Below are 16985 nucleotides of genomic sequence, written 5' to 3' on the forward strand. Positions count from 1 at the left end.
TTATATATTTCATACTTTGGAACGGAACCCCTTTATTACTATGGGAGCCATAACTCAGTATTCGCGTTTTCGGTATTTGCGGCATTTCTCAGGAACATAACCCCCGCGAATAGCGGGGGTTTACTGTACTTAATAAAGAAATACTTATTGCTCTCCGTAGAGTAAATAAGGATGTAGTATACATTATGAACTGAATTTTATCTACTACTACTGTTTGCTCCATGACTAACTGTTACTCATTGCATAATAACATTTTATCTCAGAGGACAATGTGTGTAATATCTGAATGTAAGTATTCTTGAGTGTTTTTTGGCAAGTATACTCACATACTGTTGAAACAATTTAAATAAAGTGATTTTTATCATTCACATAAATAGAAATTTAACTTAAATCAGTGGAGCAGTGTCATATGAGGTGTGGCAATCAAGTTCCCCCAACTACAGTGACAGCAGCGAGTTATTTTTTTCCAGGCTCTTTGGTTCTCAAATTTGAACAGAACTGTAAATCAATATCTATGTATTGGAATATGATCTTCCTAATGGGTTTTTTTATTACCAATCGTCAAACATATTCCAGATCATTAACAAGTGGACGGATGAATTTATATGTGTGAATTCTTCTAACTTGTACATAATTGGCAATAATTGATGAGACAGCAGAAGAGTTGAATAATTCGTATGTGTTAATGGAAGCTTATTTAACACAATTTTGAAAAGCAGAAAACTACAACCAAACCTGGGAATATACACTTACCTCTTTTTTTTTTTTTTAACATCCTTTCGTTGTCTATATTTAACCATAATTAAAAAGGTATACACAATTAGAAATATCACTGAGGTGCTTGAGGGGTATTCAAGGAAAAATTATCATACTCACCTAGAGATAATATTTCTTCAGAGTTAGCATCCAGCCTGCGGAAGGCCTCTCTTGAAGCTTTGTATCCTAGTCCATATGTTACCCAAGCAAGTGAACAAAATTCTTGTAAATGTATTACATCTTCATTTCCTGAAAATAACTAGGAAAAAAAATTTGAATTGTTATTTATGTAGTATATAAAAATATATTTCAGAAGTAGTGGTATGATAAAGAGGTGTTCAGAAGTTAAGTATAAAGTCTAATTTTATTGCCAACTCCATAACTACTTAAAAATAATTTATAATAGAGGAATATTTTGATGTATGAGTTTGCATAACAAACTTGGCATTTATTACCATTATTTTAATATATTTTTAACAAGACTAAAGTTATTTAAATTTCCTAAATAGTTATGTATTTCTTTTAGAAAACTAATCTGTTTTTAACTGTGGGAATGATGTTCCTGTAAATGGAATCAAATTTATAACCACGAAAAAACTATTCTCATGGTTATAAATTTGTTTATACTATTTCCCACTGAAAATAAGACTTGGCCATTATATCTTAAGCCCTGTTCATGATAATGGTCGTAATTAACAACTATTAAACAAATATAAAATGTTTGTTAGAGTCAATCAGTGTACAACAATAGTAGCAAAGATGAGGGAAATCCCTGGTGCCGTCAGACAATTAACACACTTTACATTTGTACAACAATATATCTTGGATTCTGTTCTCAAGTACTGCCATTTTTCTTGTGATTGAATTTATGCCCAATATGTCTGTGCAAGTCATATAGAAGGAAAATAATGTGATAATTCTGATATAAGAAACTAAAAGAACAAGACAAGTCCTTATATTATCAGAAGCTGGATATCTGTTATCTGGCAGTCACTACTGTGAATGTGACTTCCAGATAACAGACAGGCATTCTGGTTTCAATGACTCTACATTCAAGACAATTCTGAATTAAGCTTATAAAATTTAGTGTTTGTTGGTCTGCGACAACTTTAACTGCTTCAGTAAATTTCAACTGGAAGTTTATATAAGGACAAAATAGAGAGAATACTAGCAAGATGATTGGGATCCAGCAAAACCTTAGATTTCAGTTCTGCATTGATAGTAGAAAAGCTAATAATATCTACAAAACTTAAGGATGAGGTGAGGGGAACAGGGTGAGACTTTCACAGCTAGTAGAAATTGGTTTGATAAATTTAAGCAGGGCAGTAACTTCCATTACATCTGTACAACTGGCAAATGAGCTAGTGCATACAACCATGCAGCAACTGAATTTCCTCAAAGGCTGAGAAGCAGTGAAGAAATTAATTTTAATGAGATAGCCCTTTACTGGAAATGGATACTTTCACTCAAAAACAACCATCATGATTTAAATCTTCCAGAGATTGATTAACACTGCTGCTGGGGTCTAAATTATCAGTAATTACTAATTAAAGCTCTGCTGATATATTATTTCAAAACCCCATAAACTTTGAAGGGATATTTAACAAAAGTTTCCTGCTATCTGAAAAGCTGACCTCTAAACTTAATTTAATGATAGTATCAAATTAAAATAGATCAGAAGAATAGATAAGCCCTACCAGAAGTGAATACAATGAAAACCAGTACATAAATATAGAAACATTGAAGAGAACATAAGAGGAGAGGAGAAATTAAATTGAAAGGAAGTGTTGTGGAAGCAATATGCCTAAAAATTTACATTATGTTTCAGGCAAAGGTTGTTGATTATGCTATGCAGTCACCGATACTTGCCTTTCTTTATTTCTTTTGTTACCCTTCATAATATAAGTGACTCCCGCTTAATGCTCATAATTCATTCGGAAAAACAGAGTGCTAAGTGAATCCAAGGTAAGCGAGCACTGCATTCCCATAAGATAACATATGTATTTGTGAGTTGCGGTCGGTGCCATAGGACATTTCCTAATCAATAATAAATGGTAGTAGTGAAAACCTGCACAAATTTCGGTCAAAATGTTTAATATTCAAATATTTGTACATATAAAATATTCTGCACTACATGTATATATAATTATGTGGTAACTATTTACGTATCAAAATTAAACTTATAATTCCAATTAAAATCATGAATTTAATTGATTTAAATCGATGAATTTAATCATGAAAAATGTGTCGATTTTGGGTTGTACTTTGGCTCTTTTCCCGGTAAACTAAAAGGTGTTTTAATTTTAAATCCCCTGCAGCATTACCACTGAACAATAAAGTCAACCTTCGCTGCTTTGAAACGGCATGTTTTTTTTCTTCTTTCAATATGAAACTTCTTTTAGGCATTCGTTTCCAAAAAAGTCCTGCTTCATTTATGTTAAAAACTTGTTGAGAAGTATAACACATAATACCCCTCATCAATAATTTTAACAAGTTCTTTTTTGAAAGTTTCGGCTCCTCGATCTGCACTTGCAGCTTCTACCTGGATTTTAAATCTATTCAACCAGCTCTTACTAGTTTTAAATGGTTCCACATTTTTTTTTTTTTTTAGGTGAGTTTTCTTCAGATCATCATATAGACCAATCTCTCTCTCTCTCTCTCTCTCTCTCTCTCTCTCTCTCTCTCTCTCTCTCTCTCTCTCACACACACTCTCTTTCTCTCTCTCACTCTCTTTTTTATAATATTTAACTTAACTGAATTCTGCATTGGATATTATCTTAAATAAAATTAGTTAAAGTCTCTCCATTTCAATCCTAATAGCTGGCCTAGCCCTAGTTGCTTGCAGTGGAACAGCTGTCTTTCCCACTGCTAAAATTAATTCTTTATTTTTTATAATTGTTCTTACAGTTAAACTTGCCAGTGCTAAATTATGGCACATATCCGCTTGTCGTTGACTGGAATCGATTCGCTTCAAAATGTCTAATTTAATTTTCAAATTCAGTCTTTTTCTTACATTTATAATCTCCGTACTGCGACCAGATGTTGTTGCCTTTTCATTCTTATCCGCCCTTATTAACTCTTGGAAAATGTAACTGCATTGGTTGCATTAATTATGATACAACGTTCGAGTAAACTGTCTGTTATACACGATGTCTAATACTGTACTGAGTGATGACTAGACTTCAGATAAATGCATATAACGCAAATATTACAAGCAATATACTCAATCATTTTTTAAAATGTTGATCTCGGAACTACATAACAAGTCACTGTACTGCAATTAAATTAGCATGCGAGAAAATTTCACTGAGCGTGGGAAACGTTTTAATGCTGCTATGCTATTCATTTTCAAGCTATCAACTCCATCAAATGAAACGATTTCATTAAATATACCAAAAATGCAATCTGTAAAAGAGTGTTATAGTGATTTGTGACAGCGTTATAGTCAGACACGGGTTATAATATAAGAACAGCGTTATAGCAAATCAGTGTAAAGTGAACCACATTATAACGAGTGTCTACTGCACAGTGGATTCTGGTTATTTGAGTCACCGGTTAATCGGGGCAGCTGTTTATTTGGGACAAATCTTAAAGAACAGAACCAATTGAGAAAATAGCCAGGGTTTACTTAGCTTAATTTGGACAACATGCCATTTAATCGGGGCAGGATACCGCAGCACTCGAGATTACCCTACGATTGTCTCCAACCAAACCACGTGGTATGGTCGGATTTCTGGAGGTCACAGCCATAAAACAATAAAAACAATTAGCAGTCCCCTGTTTATTAGGCTTTCCTGTTAGTGCTTCAATCATATAAAAAAATTAATTTTCAGAATCTGCTCTTCATTCCTATTTTTTAAGCTACATAACTTGTTACTCTGTTCTCACTTGTGAGAATCGTGTTACTTGAGATTTGTGTGTGCGCCGTGTTCTTTGTTATTGATTGCTTATCTTTCTTACTGTTTTAAATTTAACCCCCACTCACAAATGTCAGTGAACAGAAATGTCAACTCATTAGTATGTACATATTACAGTACATATTAATTAAGCTATGTGCGTAAGAGTAAATTTATTTTTATTTTGCTAACCTGTGGAAAATATTCTTTCGATTTTCACAAAAATTAATTGGTAACACTTTATTATGTTATCAATTAATTTTTTAATTGGTAACATAATAAAGTCTAAATTTGAACTTAATACAGTATATATTTACTTTTAAAGCCTGTGGATAATATTCCTATTTTTTTTTGCTAATTAGAATCGCTGTTTAATAGAATTAAACTTTAATTCACAAACGTGTTGATGTTGTTATTTGGTTTTTAGGAGCATTAGCAACTAAGGCCATATTGCTCCGGGGATGTGCGGTGGTCATTCCCTGACCTTTCCGCATCCTCCGTATTTGGTGGTGACGGGCTCGAACCCCGGTCTAATCAAGAAGCGTGTGCTACACACTGGTGCTCCTTCCCACCTGGCTACGGAGGCGCCATCCACAAACGTGATCACAATGACCGGCGCTTACTACATATAGTATAGTGAATGGTGCTTTACTATGGTGAGTCCATCGTAACGTGATTTGATCGAACAAAAATCAATCGTAAAGCTGTATTTTTAACTATTTACGTGAAACTTCGCATAATTGGGGCAGCCGTTTAATGAGGTCAAAATGAACTAGTCCTGATGTGTCCCAAATAACTGGAATTGACTGTGAATTAATTAAAATGGCTACAGTGAGCTTAGTTGCTAGACACTGCTCATATTGCCACCTATAGTGCTTTTGGTTTTGCATTTTGAGGGCATTTCAGGGATATTGTTTTAATTTTTAATAAGTGCCATCGTCACCATCATTGGCCATTTTCAATCCACTGCGGGATGAAGGACTTTCCAGCAACTTTCCAGTTTCTTCTGTTTTCTGCAACAGCCATCCATTTACTACCAACGAACTCTTGAATTTCATTTGTTCACTTCCTCTGTTGTCTTCAAGTTTTCTTTTAGTTCCTCTTAGGTACCATTCTGTTATTTTCTTAGTCCATATGTCACCCTGTCTTTGAGCTATGTGTTCTGCTCAAGTCCATTTCAGTTCTTTTGTTTTGATAAGAATGTCCTTTACTTGTGTTTGCTGCCTAATCCACGTGTTTCTCTTCTTATCTAACAGCCTGATTCCTAATATAATTCGTTCCATTCTTTGCTGTTTAGTTTTCAGCTTCTCTTCCATTCTTTTGGTGAATGCTCAAGTTTCACTTCCATAAGTCATGGTGGGGAGTATACATTGGTTCATTATTTTACGTTTCAGACAAACTGGGATATTGCTCTTCAGTATGTGACTATATTTTCTGAATGCTATCCATCCAAAATTTATTCTTCTCTTGACTTCCAGCCATTTATCATTGTTACAGTACATGAATCGACCTTTTCAATTTCTACTCCTTCAATGATTATATTCCTTTCTGTGGCATACTTGTTCATCATTACTTTTGTAGTAGTAGTAGTAGTAGTAGTGGCATGTGATGCAAGAAAGCAAGTGTATGAGCTTATGCAGCATCAGCCAAAAAAAAAAAAAAAAAAAAAAAAAAATCACACCATTCCCTCCAAATGCCTGTCCAGTTCGTCCTTAAATTTATTCAACCTATCAACTTCCACGACAGATGGAAGTTTGTTCCAGCAATTAACCACCCGCTGGCTAAAGGCAAATTTCCGCACATCTATTCTACATCTGTCCTTTCTTAATTTGAATTTATGCCCCCTTAGGTTCGTAATCTGAACAAGTGGAAGGATCCCATCAGAATTCAGCGTGCTGAACCCATTCAAGGCCTTATACACCTCAATCAGATCACCGCGCAGGTGCCTAGTCTCCAGCCACTGCAATTTGCAGAACTTAAGCCTCTCTTGATAAGAGGATCCCTTCATTCCCCTCACCAATCTTGTTGCCCTTCTCTGTACACGCTCAAGTAAATCTACATCCTTTCTAAAATGAGGCCTCCAGACCTGTACGCAGTACTCAAGGTGTGGCCTGACCATTGCCTTATACAGAGGCATAATCACCTCCTTCTCCCTGCTAGCAAAATTCCTATATATCATTGACAAAACCCCATGACCTGCCCTGGCAGCCTGTATGCATTGCTCAGAAAACTTCATATCTGCCTGCACAATTACTCCCAGGTCTTTTTCATTTTCTACCACCTTAAGTGTAGTACCACACAGTTGGTTCGTTTCTCTGAGGTTACTTCTACCCATATGCAGTACTTTGCATTTGTCAAGGTTAAACTTCAGTTGTCACTTCTTAGCCCAACTGCCCAAATTATCCAGATCCTGTTGCAGTAGCACACTTCCATTACTGTCATTAACAACCCTGCCAACCTTTGTGTCATCTGCAAACTTCAACATTAAGCCTGATATACCTTCATTAATATCATTGATAAATATACAAAACAACAGTGGACCTAACGCCGAACCCTGTGGGACACCACTAATAACATTAGTCCAAGAAGAGCAGCACCCATTGATTACCACCCTCTGTCTTCTCCCACTTAACCATCCTTTTATCCATTGTAGCAACTTACCCTTAATACCATTCTGCTCCAATTTGTACAATAGTCTTCCAAGCGCAACAGTGTCAAAAGCTTTCCTGAAATCCAAATATATGATATCAAAACTATTTTTTGCATCCAGTTCCTTTGTAACCACATCATAATATCCTATCAAATTTGTCAGACAAGACTTTCCCTTAACAAACCCATGCTGTGTCTGAATTATTGCTGCAGTCTTGTCTAGATGATCCTGCAATTCATCTTTAACCAGTGACTCCATTATTTTACCAGGAACAGAAGTTAAACTAACTGGTCTGTAATTACTCGTGTCACCCTTCGATTCCCCCTTTGTGAATTGGGGATACATTTGCACATCTCCAGTCCGTGGGAACCTCCCCTGAGTCCAAGGACGCTCTCATAATTATGGCTAAGGGTCTCATAATTATGGCTTAGTTGCTTTGCCGCCTCCTTTAATATAACTTCAACAATTTCTCTTCCACTTTGCTCTCAGTTATTCCAAAATCATTAAGTATCCTGCTACAATTTGATAACCTTCTGCCATTTTGAAACCTTAATAATTCCTCATGTGTGAATGTAGATGCAAAATACTCATTCAGTTTGTTTGCTATCTGAGCAGGATCATCAACAGTCGAACCATCGATGTCAAGTGGACCAATCTGATTCATCCCCTTCCTTTTAGAGTTTATATAAGTAAAGAAATCCTTGCTGCTGTTTTTCTTAGCATCTTTTGCCAAGGATTTCTCGTAATCTGCCTTCACCTGCCGAACCTCCTTTGTGACCTGATTACAGATTAACTTATATCTGCCATAGGCTTCTGAGTCGCTTGATAATTTATATGCAACCCATGCATTTTTCTTCTTTGTTACGAGTCTCATTAGTTCATTTGACAACGATTTAGGCCTAAAGCTTGAACAATATTTCTTAATAGGTATGAAACTTTTAGTAGCTTCCACGATTAATTTCTTGAATGCTTCCCACTTAGAATTTACTGTTGGTAACATCGTCAGTTGATCCCACTGTACAGAATTTAAAACTGTCGGAGACCACTGTACTCACCTTTACGGAAGCAAAAACCCTTTCCTTTACCCCTGATGGTAATTAAATCTTTAAGTAAATCCCACGTCAGTACACTGTGATCACTGCCACCTTGTGGTTCTTTTATCTGCAAATTCCTAATACATGAATGATCACTGCTGATAACCAGATCAAGAGTATTACTTTCTCTGGTTGCCTCTCGAACATGCTGCTGTAAAAAACAATCATCCAATAAATCCACAAAAGTCTGACTAGTGTGTGAGTGACCAACCCACAAGTTCCAGTCAATGTTCCAGTCAGTTGTTATGGGCCTTTATGAGACCTTGAAGGACAGGGTGGATGCCCTCGAAGGAAATAAATTGAGGGGCCCATCAAGCTCTCAGCTGCCCACATCAACGCCAGAGCTTGCACTTGGTCATCAGGCAACACAGGGGCAGCCCCCTAGGCAGAATGCGCTGGTCCCACAGGAACAATAGTTATTAGTGACTCTATTGTCAGGGAAACGGGGAACATACTTTGTAAAAAGGATAGGTGGAATAGGACCAGGGTATGTCTGCCAGGGGCAAAGGTTGATGACGTTGTAGAGCGGATATCATCTTTTAAGGGCACAAAGGGTGATATAGTTGTACATGTTGGCACTAATGATATTAAGAGTAGGAGACCGGCGGAATTACTTAGCAAGTACAGGTCACTGTTGAAAAAAAGCCGTGAATTAGGGTTGAACTTGAAAGTGTCTGCAATTCTGCCCAGACACGATAGGAGGGAGTATATGATGAGAGCCTTGTCGATCAATTCGGCCCTGGAGGGATTGTGCAAGGCTCAAGGGGTAGAATTTTTTTCAGCCTGGACTGTACTTGTTAACAGGAGAGATTGCTTCTACAGGGATGGGATACACTTAAATAGAAAGGGTGCAAGAATTTTTGCTGATGCTGTCGAGGCAGTGTTAGGTGGGTCGGAAAACTGCTAGTTGGGGGGGATACAAGGACTAATAGATTAACAGTAGCCACTGGCAGAGGTGGAAGTGATTCTTGCACTGCTTCTATTCAAATGAGCAGAAGTCTGAAAAACAAGATGCAGGATATTTCAGAGACTGCTGGTAGTCATTGCGTTACAAGTAAACACATGGGTTGTGTTAGGGTAGCTAAGAATAGAAACAGGTGCATGTATACCTGCATGTACACCAATGCTAGGAGTTTGGTAAATAAATTTGATGAATTTGAGGTATTGCTCAAAACATCAAAGGCAGATATTGTTGGGATATCAGAGACGTGGTGTCACACAGATATAAGTAATGCGGAACTGGAATTTGGGGAATACAATGTATATAGAAAGGATAGACAGGACAGGAGGGGAGGAGGGGTTATGCTATTAATTAAGAAACACAAAGTCAAAGGAAGTGAAGCCAGTTGACATCGATGGACAGGGCAGTGTCGAGTCAGTTTGGTGTGACTTAAGCATAGGGAAATCAAAATTGAGAGTAGGAGTGTGCTATAGGCCTAATGACTCTGATGAGTATAATAATATATTGTACAGGGAAATAGAGTGGGCCAGTAAATCAGAGAGTCTTATAATGGGGGATTTTAATTTCCCAGATATTGACTGGAATTTGTGGGTTGGTCACTCGCACACTAGCAAGGCTTTTGTGGATTTATTGGATGATTGTTTTCTACATCAGCATGTTCGTGAGGCAACAAGAGGGAGCAATACTCTTGATCTGATTATCAGTAGTGATTCTTCATGCATTAAGAACCTGCAGATAAATGAACCACTAGGTGGCAGTGATCACAGTGTGTTGAAGTGGGATTTACTCAAGGAGGTAACTACCATCAGAGGTAAAGGGAAGGGCTTTTGTTTTCGTAAAGGCGACTATGATGGTCTGAGACAGTATTTAAATTCTATACAGTGGGACCAACTGATGATGTTACCAACAGCAAACTCAAAATGGGAAGCATTCAAGGAACTAATCTTGGTGGCTACCAGGCTTTACATACCAACTAAGAAATATTGTTCAAGGTTTAGGCCTAAATGGTTGTCAGATGGACTAATGAGACATGTGGCAGAGAAGAAAAATGCATGGGATACATACAAATTAATGGGTGACATGGAAGCCTATGATAGATATAAGTTGGTCTGTAACCAAGTCACAAAGGAGATTAGGCAGGCAAAGGCAGACTACGAAAAATCCTTGGCAAAGGATGCAAAGAAAAACAGAAAGGAGTTCTTTACATACTTGAACTCGAGAAGGAAAGGGATGAATCAGATTGGTCCACTGGATATTGATGGTTCAACAGTTGAGGATCCTGCTCAGGTGGCTAACAATCTAAACGAGTATTTTGCATCTACATTCACGCATGAGGAGTTATTCAGGAAGGAGAATGATGTAGGTAAAGTAAACATTGGCAGTGAGCTGGATGATTTTGTAATAACCGAGAGGAAAGTGGAGGAGAGATTGTTGAGGATAAACATAAATAAGGCACCTGGGGTGGATGGGATCTATCCAATTATATTAAAGGAGGCAGCAAAGGAAGTATGCAAACCCCTAGCCATAATTATGAGAACTTCTTTGGACTCAGGGGAGGTACCCATAGACTGGAGATGTGCAAATGTAACCCCAATTCACAAAGGAGGATCAAAGGCTGACACAAGTAATTATAGACCTGTTAGTTTAACTTCTGTTCCAGGTAAATTAATGGAGGCACTGGTTAAAGAAGCACTGCAGGATCATCTAGACAAGAATTCAGTTATAGCTCAGACGCAGCATGGTTTTGTTAAGGGCAGGTCTTGCCTGACCAATTTGATTGGATACTATGATGTAGTCACAAAAGAACTGGATGCAGGGAATAACTTTGATATTATATATTTGGATCTTAGAAAGGCTTTTGATACTGTTGCGCATGGAAGACTGCTGCACAAATTGGAGCAGTGTGGCATTGGAGGCAAATTGCTGCTATGGATAAGGGGATGGTTGAGTGGCAGAAGACAGAGAGTGGTAATCAATGGACACTGCTCAACGTGGACTAATGTTATTAGTGGAGTTCCTCAAGGTTCAGTGTTGGGTCCATTGTTGTTTTCGGTGTTTATGAATGATATTGATGATGGGATATCAAGTTTAATGTCTAAGTTTGCAGATGATACAAAGGTTGGCAGGGTCGTTAAGGACACTACTGACACTATGCTGCTGCAACAGGATCTGGAAAGGTTGAACAGATGGGCTGAGAGGTGGCAAATGAAGTTTAACATTGACAAATGTAAAGTACTACATATGGGTAACAGTAACCCCAGAGCAATGTATCAACTCTGCGGTACTACACTGACAGTGGTGGAGAATGAAAAGGACCTGGGGGTAATTGTGCAGGCAGATATGAAGTTCTCTGAGCAGTGCAGACGAGCTGCAAGAGTAGCTCATGGTGTCTTGTCAATGATATACAGGAATTTTTCTAGCAGGGATAAGGAGGTGATTATTCCCTTGTATAAGGCAATGGTTAGGCCACATCTTGAGTACTGTATACAGGTCTGGAGGCCTCATTTCAAGAAGGATGTAGAGCTGCTGGAACGGGTACAGAGAAGGGCAACAAGATTAGTAAATGGAACAAAGGGTTGCTCTTACGAAGAAAGGCTTAAGTTTTGCAAATTACAGAGTCTGGAGACTAGGCACCGGCGAGGTGATCTGATAGAGGTGTATAAGGCTTTGAATGGTTTGAGCATGCTCAATGCCAATGGGATTCTTCATCTTTCTCAGAATAATCACCTCAGAGGGCATAAATTCAAATTGAGGAAGGACGGATGTCGGATAGATGTGCGGAAATTTGCCTTTGGCCAGCGGGTGGTTGGTTGATGGAACCGACTTCCATCACTTGTTGTTGAAGTTGATAGCCTAAACAAATTTAAAGCTCAACTGGACAGGTATTTCGAACGAACGGAGGGGTGAAATGGGAGAGGGTTTTTTTTTTTTTTTTTTTTTTTGGCTGATGCTGAATAAGCTTGCTTTCTTGCATCATATGCCTCTACTAATGCTAATGCTAATGCTAATATCTGGGAAGTTAAAATCCCCCATTATAAGACATTCCGATTTACTAGCCCACGCTATTTCTCTGTACAATTGTTCATTGTACTCATTCAAGTCATTAGGCCTATAACACACTCCTACTCTTATTTTTGCTTTTGCAGTGCTTATGTCACACCAAACTGACTCAACAGTGCACTGTTCATCTATATCAACTGGATGCACTTCTTTTGATTTTATGTTTTTCTTAATTAACAGCATAACACCTCCTCCCTTCCTATCCTGTCTATCCTTTCTGTACACATTGTACTCCCCAAATTCCAGTTCGGCATTCCTTATATCTGTGTGACACCACGTCTCTGATATCCCAACAATATCCGCCTTTGATGTCTTGACCAACACTTCAAATTCATCAAATTTATTTACTATACTTCTAGCATTTACTATACTTCTAGCATTCTTTTTTTAGCCATATTCATTTTTAGTCAGAATAAGGGTACTGTTGTGAAAATCTATTGCATTGACAGTCTGATAGTCAGTTACAGTTCAATGCATTAATTTGTGTAACATTTGAAATGCAGTGATTCCACAGCAATTGTCCTGTGACCTTCCAACAAGATGGGAATGAATGATCATAATATTATTTTCAATTTTAAGTTGTTTCATTTATTGGTCATGTTACTGTGGATGGTTTATGGTATCAAATTTGTGATATTTTATATTTATATGACTTGAGAGTTGTTTTAGGGGATACTGGTCTAAATTTTTAGGTATTCCATCCATAACACTCTTCTTCTCAATTTAATTATCTCCCCTTTATGTTTCCTTCTGTGTTTCAATATTTAGCTTCTGTGTTCCAATGTATTCACTTCTTGCAAGGCTTATCGATTATGCTGACTATTTTAATAATTCATCATCACCATCTGCATTCCGATGTTCCGTGGGTCGACGTAAAAAGCCATGCCCTGTCCATGTACTTCTCTCCATCATTGATTTCATTCCAATTTCCCCGTCTCTTAATGACATTGGTCTTTATCATGTGCTGCCACCTCATTCTTGGTCTCCCCCTTGGCCTTTTGTCCTTTAATTGTAAATCAAACATTCTTCTCGGCAAATGCCTCTTGTTCATCCTCTTGACATGTCCAAACCATTTCAAATGGAGCCTTTCAATCCTGTCCTGGAGTTTTTCAATCTGAATTCTCTCCCTAATCACATCATTCTTGATTTTGTTGAACTTTGTCTTTCCTGCTTTGCTCCTTACAAATCTCATTTCTGCCCCCAGTATTCTGCTTTCATCTTTTTTTCCTCATAGTCCAAGTTTCAGATGCATATGTCATAAATGGTATGTAATAGGTCTGGTAATGGCCTTCATACAATTTAGTGGTATGTTCTTATTCCAGATGAGATCTCTTGCCTGCCTGTAGAAATTCCTGTCCGCTTTTATCTTGCTACTTATTTCGTCTATCACTCGGGTATTTGTGATTGTGCTTCCAAGATATTCGAAGTTGTTAACCATTTTAAGCTTATTCCCTTCCATTGTAATGTATATGTCAGGCTTGCCACTCCTCTTTAGAATCATTACGTCATACTAGCCCACATATCAACTTGCCGTTGCACTTGTTCTCTGCTCTCTCCCCAAATACAGAGGTGATCTGTGAAAATCATGACTTTCATCTGGTCTTCTCCAAATTGCTTTGCCACTCTACACTGCACAGCATTCATGACAGCTATTAATAGCAGTGATAACAGGATGCCTCCTTGCCTCAAACCTGATGTTATTTTGAATCTCTCTGTTAATCTCACCACCGTTCTTAGTTTGCTCACTGTGTTGGTGTGGATATTCTCAAAATTCTCTCCGCAAGATGTTCCCCTAACCCCAAGTTTCTCAAAACCTCCCACACTTTTTCTCTATTCACGGCATCAAACATTTTCTTTATGTCCAAAAATGCCATCCATAATTCTTTGTGTTCATAACATTTTTCCAAAAGCTGCCTGATGCAGAAAATTAGATCCACTGTTGATCTGCCAGGTCTAAAGCCATATTGTTCCTCAGCCATCTAGTTTTCAATCGTTCCTCTTCTATTCCGCTCCAACATTCTCTCTCTCATACAGCTTACTCACGTGATGTCAGTGTTATGCCTCTATAATTTGAACAATTCCTCCTGTTCCCCTTTACCATTAGCATTAGAAGAGGCATATGATGCAAGAAAGCAGGCTTATGCAGCATCAGCCAAAAAAAACAAAAAAAAAAAATCACTTCCATTTAACCCCTCCGTTCATTCCAAATACCAGTCCAGCCAACTACCCGCTGGCTAAAGGAAAACTTCCGCACATCTATCCTACAACTGTCTTAACTCAATTTGAATTAATGCCCTCTCAGGTGATTATTCTGAGCAAGACGAAGAATCCCATTAGCATTGAGCATGCTCAAACCATTCAAGGCTTTATACATCTCAATCAGATCACCTCGCAGGTGCCTAGTCTCCAGACACTGTAATTTGCAAAACTTCAGCCTTTCTTTGTAAGAGCAACCCTTTGTTCCATTCCCTAATCTTGTTGCCTTTCTCTGTACTCGTTCCAACAGCTCTACATCCTTCTTAAAATGAGGCCTCGAGACCTGTATACAGTACTCAAGGTGTGGCCTGATCATTGCCTTATACAAAGGGATAATCACCTCTTTATCCAAGCTATAAAAATTCCTGTATATCACTAACAAGACACCACGAGCTACTCTTGAAGACCATCTGCACTGTCAGAAAACTTCATATTTGCAAGCATAATTACCCCCAGGTCCTTTTCATTCTCTACCATTGTCAATGTAGTATCACAGAGTTGATACGTTACTCTGGGGTTACTGCTTCCCATATGTAGAACTTTACATTTGTCAATGTTAACTTCATTTGCCACCTCTCAGCCCATCTGCTGAACTCTTCTAGGTCCTGTTGCAGCAGTGTACTGTCACTAGTGTCCTTAACAACCCTGCCAACCTTCGTATTGTCTGCAAACTTGGACATTAAGCTTGATATACCATCATTAATATCATTTATAAATACAGAAAACAACAATGGACCAACACTGAACCCTGAGGTACTCTACTAATAACATTAGTCAACAATGAATGAGCAGTGTCTATTGATTACCACTCTCTGCCTTCTCCCACTAAACCGTCCCTTTATCCATAGCAGCAATTTGCCTCCAGTGCCACACTGCTCCAATTTGTTCAGCAGTCTTCCATGTGCAACAGTATCAAAGGCCTTCTAAGCTCCAAGTATCAAAGGCCTTCTAAGCTCCAAGTATATGATATCAAAGTTATTCTTTGCATCCAGTTCCTTTGTTACCACATCATAGTATCCAATGAAATTGGTCAGGCAAGCCTTTTCCTTAACAAAACCATGCTGTGTCCAAGCTATAACTGAAGTCTTGTCTAGATGATCCTGCAGTGTTTTTTTAACCAGTGCCTCCATTAATTTTCCTGGAACAGAAGTTAAACTAATAGGTCTATAATTACTTGTGTCAGCCTTTGATCCTCCTTTGTGAACTGGGGTCACATTTGCACATCTCCGGTCCATGGGTACCTCCTCTGAGTCCAAGGAAGCTCTCATAATTATGGTCAAGGGTAAGCTTACTTCCTTTAATATAACTGGATAGATCCCATCCATCCCATGTGCCTTTTTTATGTTTATCTTTAACAATTTCTCCTCCACTTTCCTCTCAGTTATTACAAAATCATCTGGCTCAATGCCAGAGTTTAATTCATCTCTGGCATTCCACTCCCTGAATAATTCCTCATGTGTGAATGCAGATGAAAAATACTCATTTAGTTTGTTAGCCACCTGAGCAGGATCATCAACAGTTGAACCATCAATATCCAGTGGAACAATCTGATTCATTCCCTTCCTTCTAGAGTTTACATAGGTAAAGAACTCTTTTCTGTTTTTCTTTGCATCCTTTGCCAAGGATTTCTCATAATCTGCCTTTGCCTGCCTAATCTCCTTTGTGACTTGGTTACAGATCAGCTTATATCTATCATAGGCTTCTGTCTTGTGTTAAGTGTTAATTTATATGTATCCCATGCATTTTTCTTCTCTGCCGTATGTCTCATTAGTTCATCTGACATCCATTTAGGCCTAAACCTTGAACAGTATTTCTTAGTTGGTATGTAAAGCCTAGTAGCTTCCAAGATTAATTCTTTGAATGCTACCCATTTTGAATTTGCTGTTGGTAACATCATCAGCTGGTCCAAACGTATAGAATTTAACTACTGTCTCAGACCTCGGTAGTCGCCTTTACGAAAGCAAAAACCTTTCCCATTACCCCTGATGGTAGTTACCTCTTTGAGTAAATCCCACTTGAGCACACTGTGATCATTGCCAACTAGTGGTTCCTTTATCTGCAGATTCTTAATGCACGAAGAATCACTACTGATAATAAGATCAAGAGTATTACACCCTCTAGCTGTCCCCCCAAACATGCTGATGTAGAAAACAATTGTCCAATAAAACCACAAAAGCCTTGCTAGTGTGTGAGTGACTAACCCACAAATAACTGTCAATATATATGGGAATTTAAAATCCCCCATTATAAGACTCTCTGATTTACTGGCCCACTGTATTTCCCTGTAGTTTTTTATACTCATCAGAGTCATT

General features: G+C 38.1%; 1 protein-coding gene across 2 annotated transcripts in view; it reads right to left on the reverse strand.

Moving 5' to 3' along the window:
* Positions 1-16985, reverse strand: part of LOC150090421 (lysophosphatidylcholine acyltransferase 1-like) — a 347274-nt gene that overhangs the window by 10825 nt on the left and 319464 nt on the right. For both annotated transcript variants that reach the window (XM_090369114.1, XM_090369115.1), the window contains exon 14: positions 877-1015. In XM_090369114.1, coding sequence (XP_090225240.1) covers positions 877-1015 — 139 coding nt within the window. The remainder of the gene's footprint in view (positions 1-876; positions 1016-16985) is intronic.

This window comes from Mastigoproctus giganteus, chromosome 2, assembly GCF_048544385.1.
Source record: "Mastigoproctus giganteus isolate SK-2022 chromosome 2, ASM4854438v1, whole genome shotgun sequence".
NCBI lineage: Eukaryota > Metazoa > Arthropoda > Arachnida > Uropygi > Thelyphonidae > Mastigoproctus > Mastigoproctus giganteus.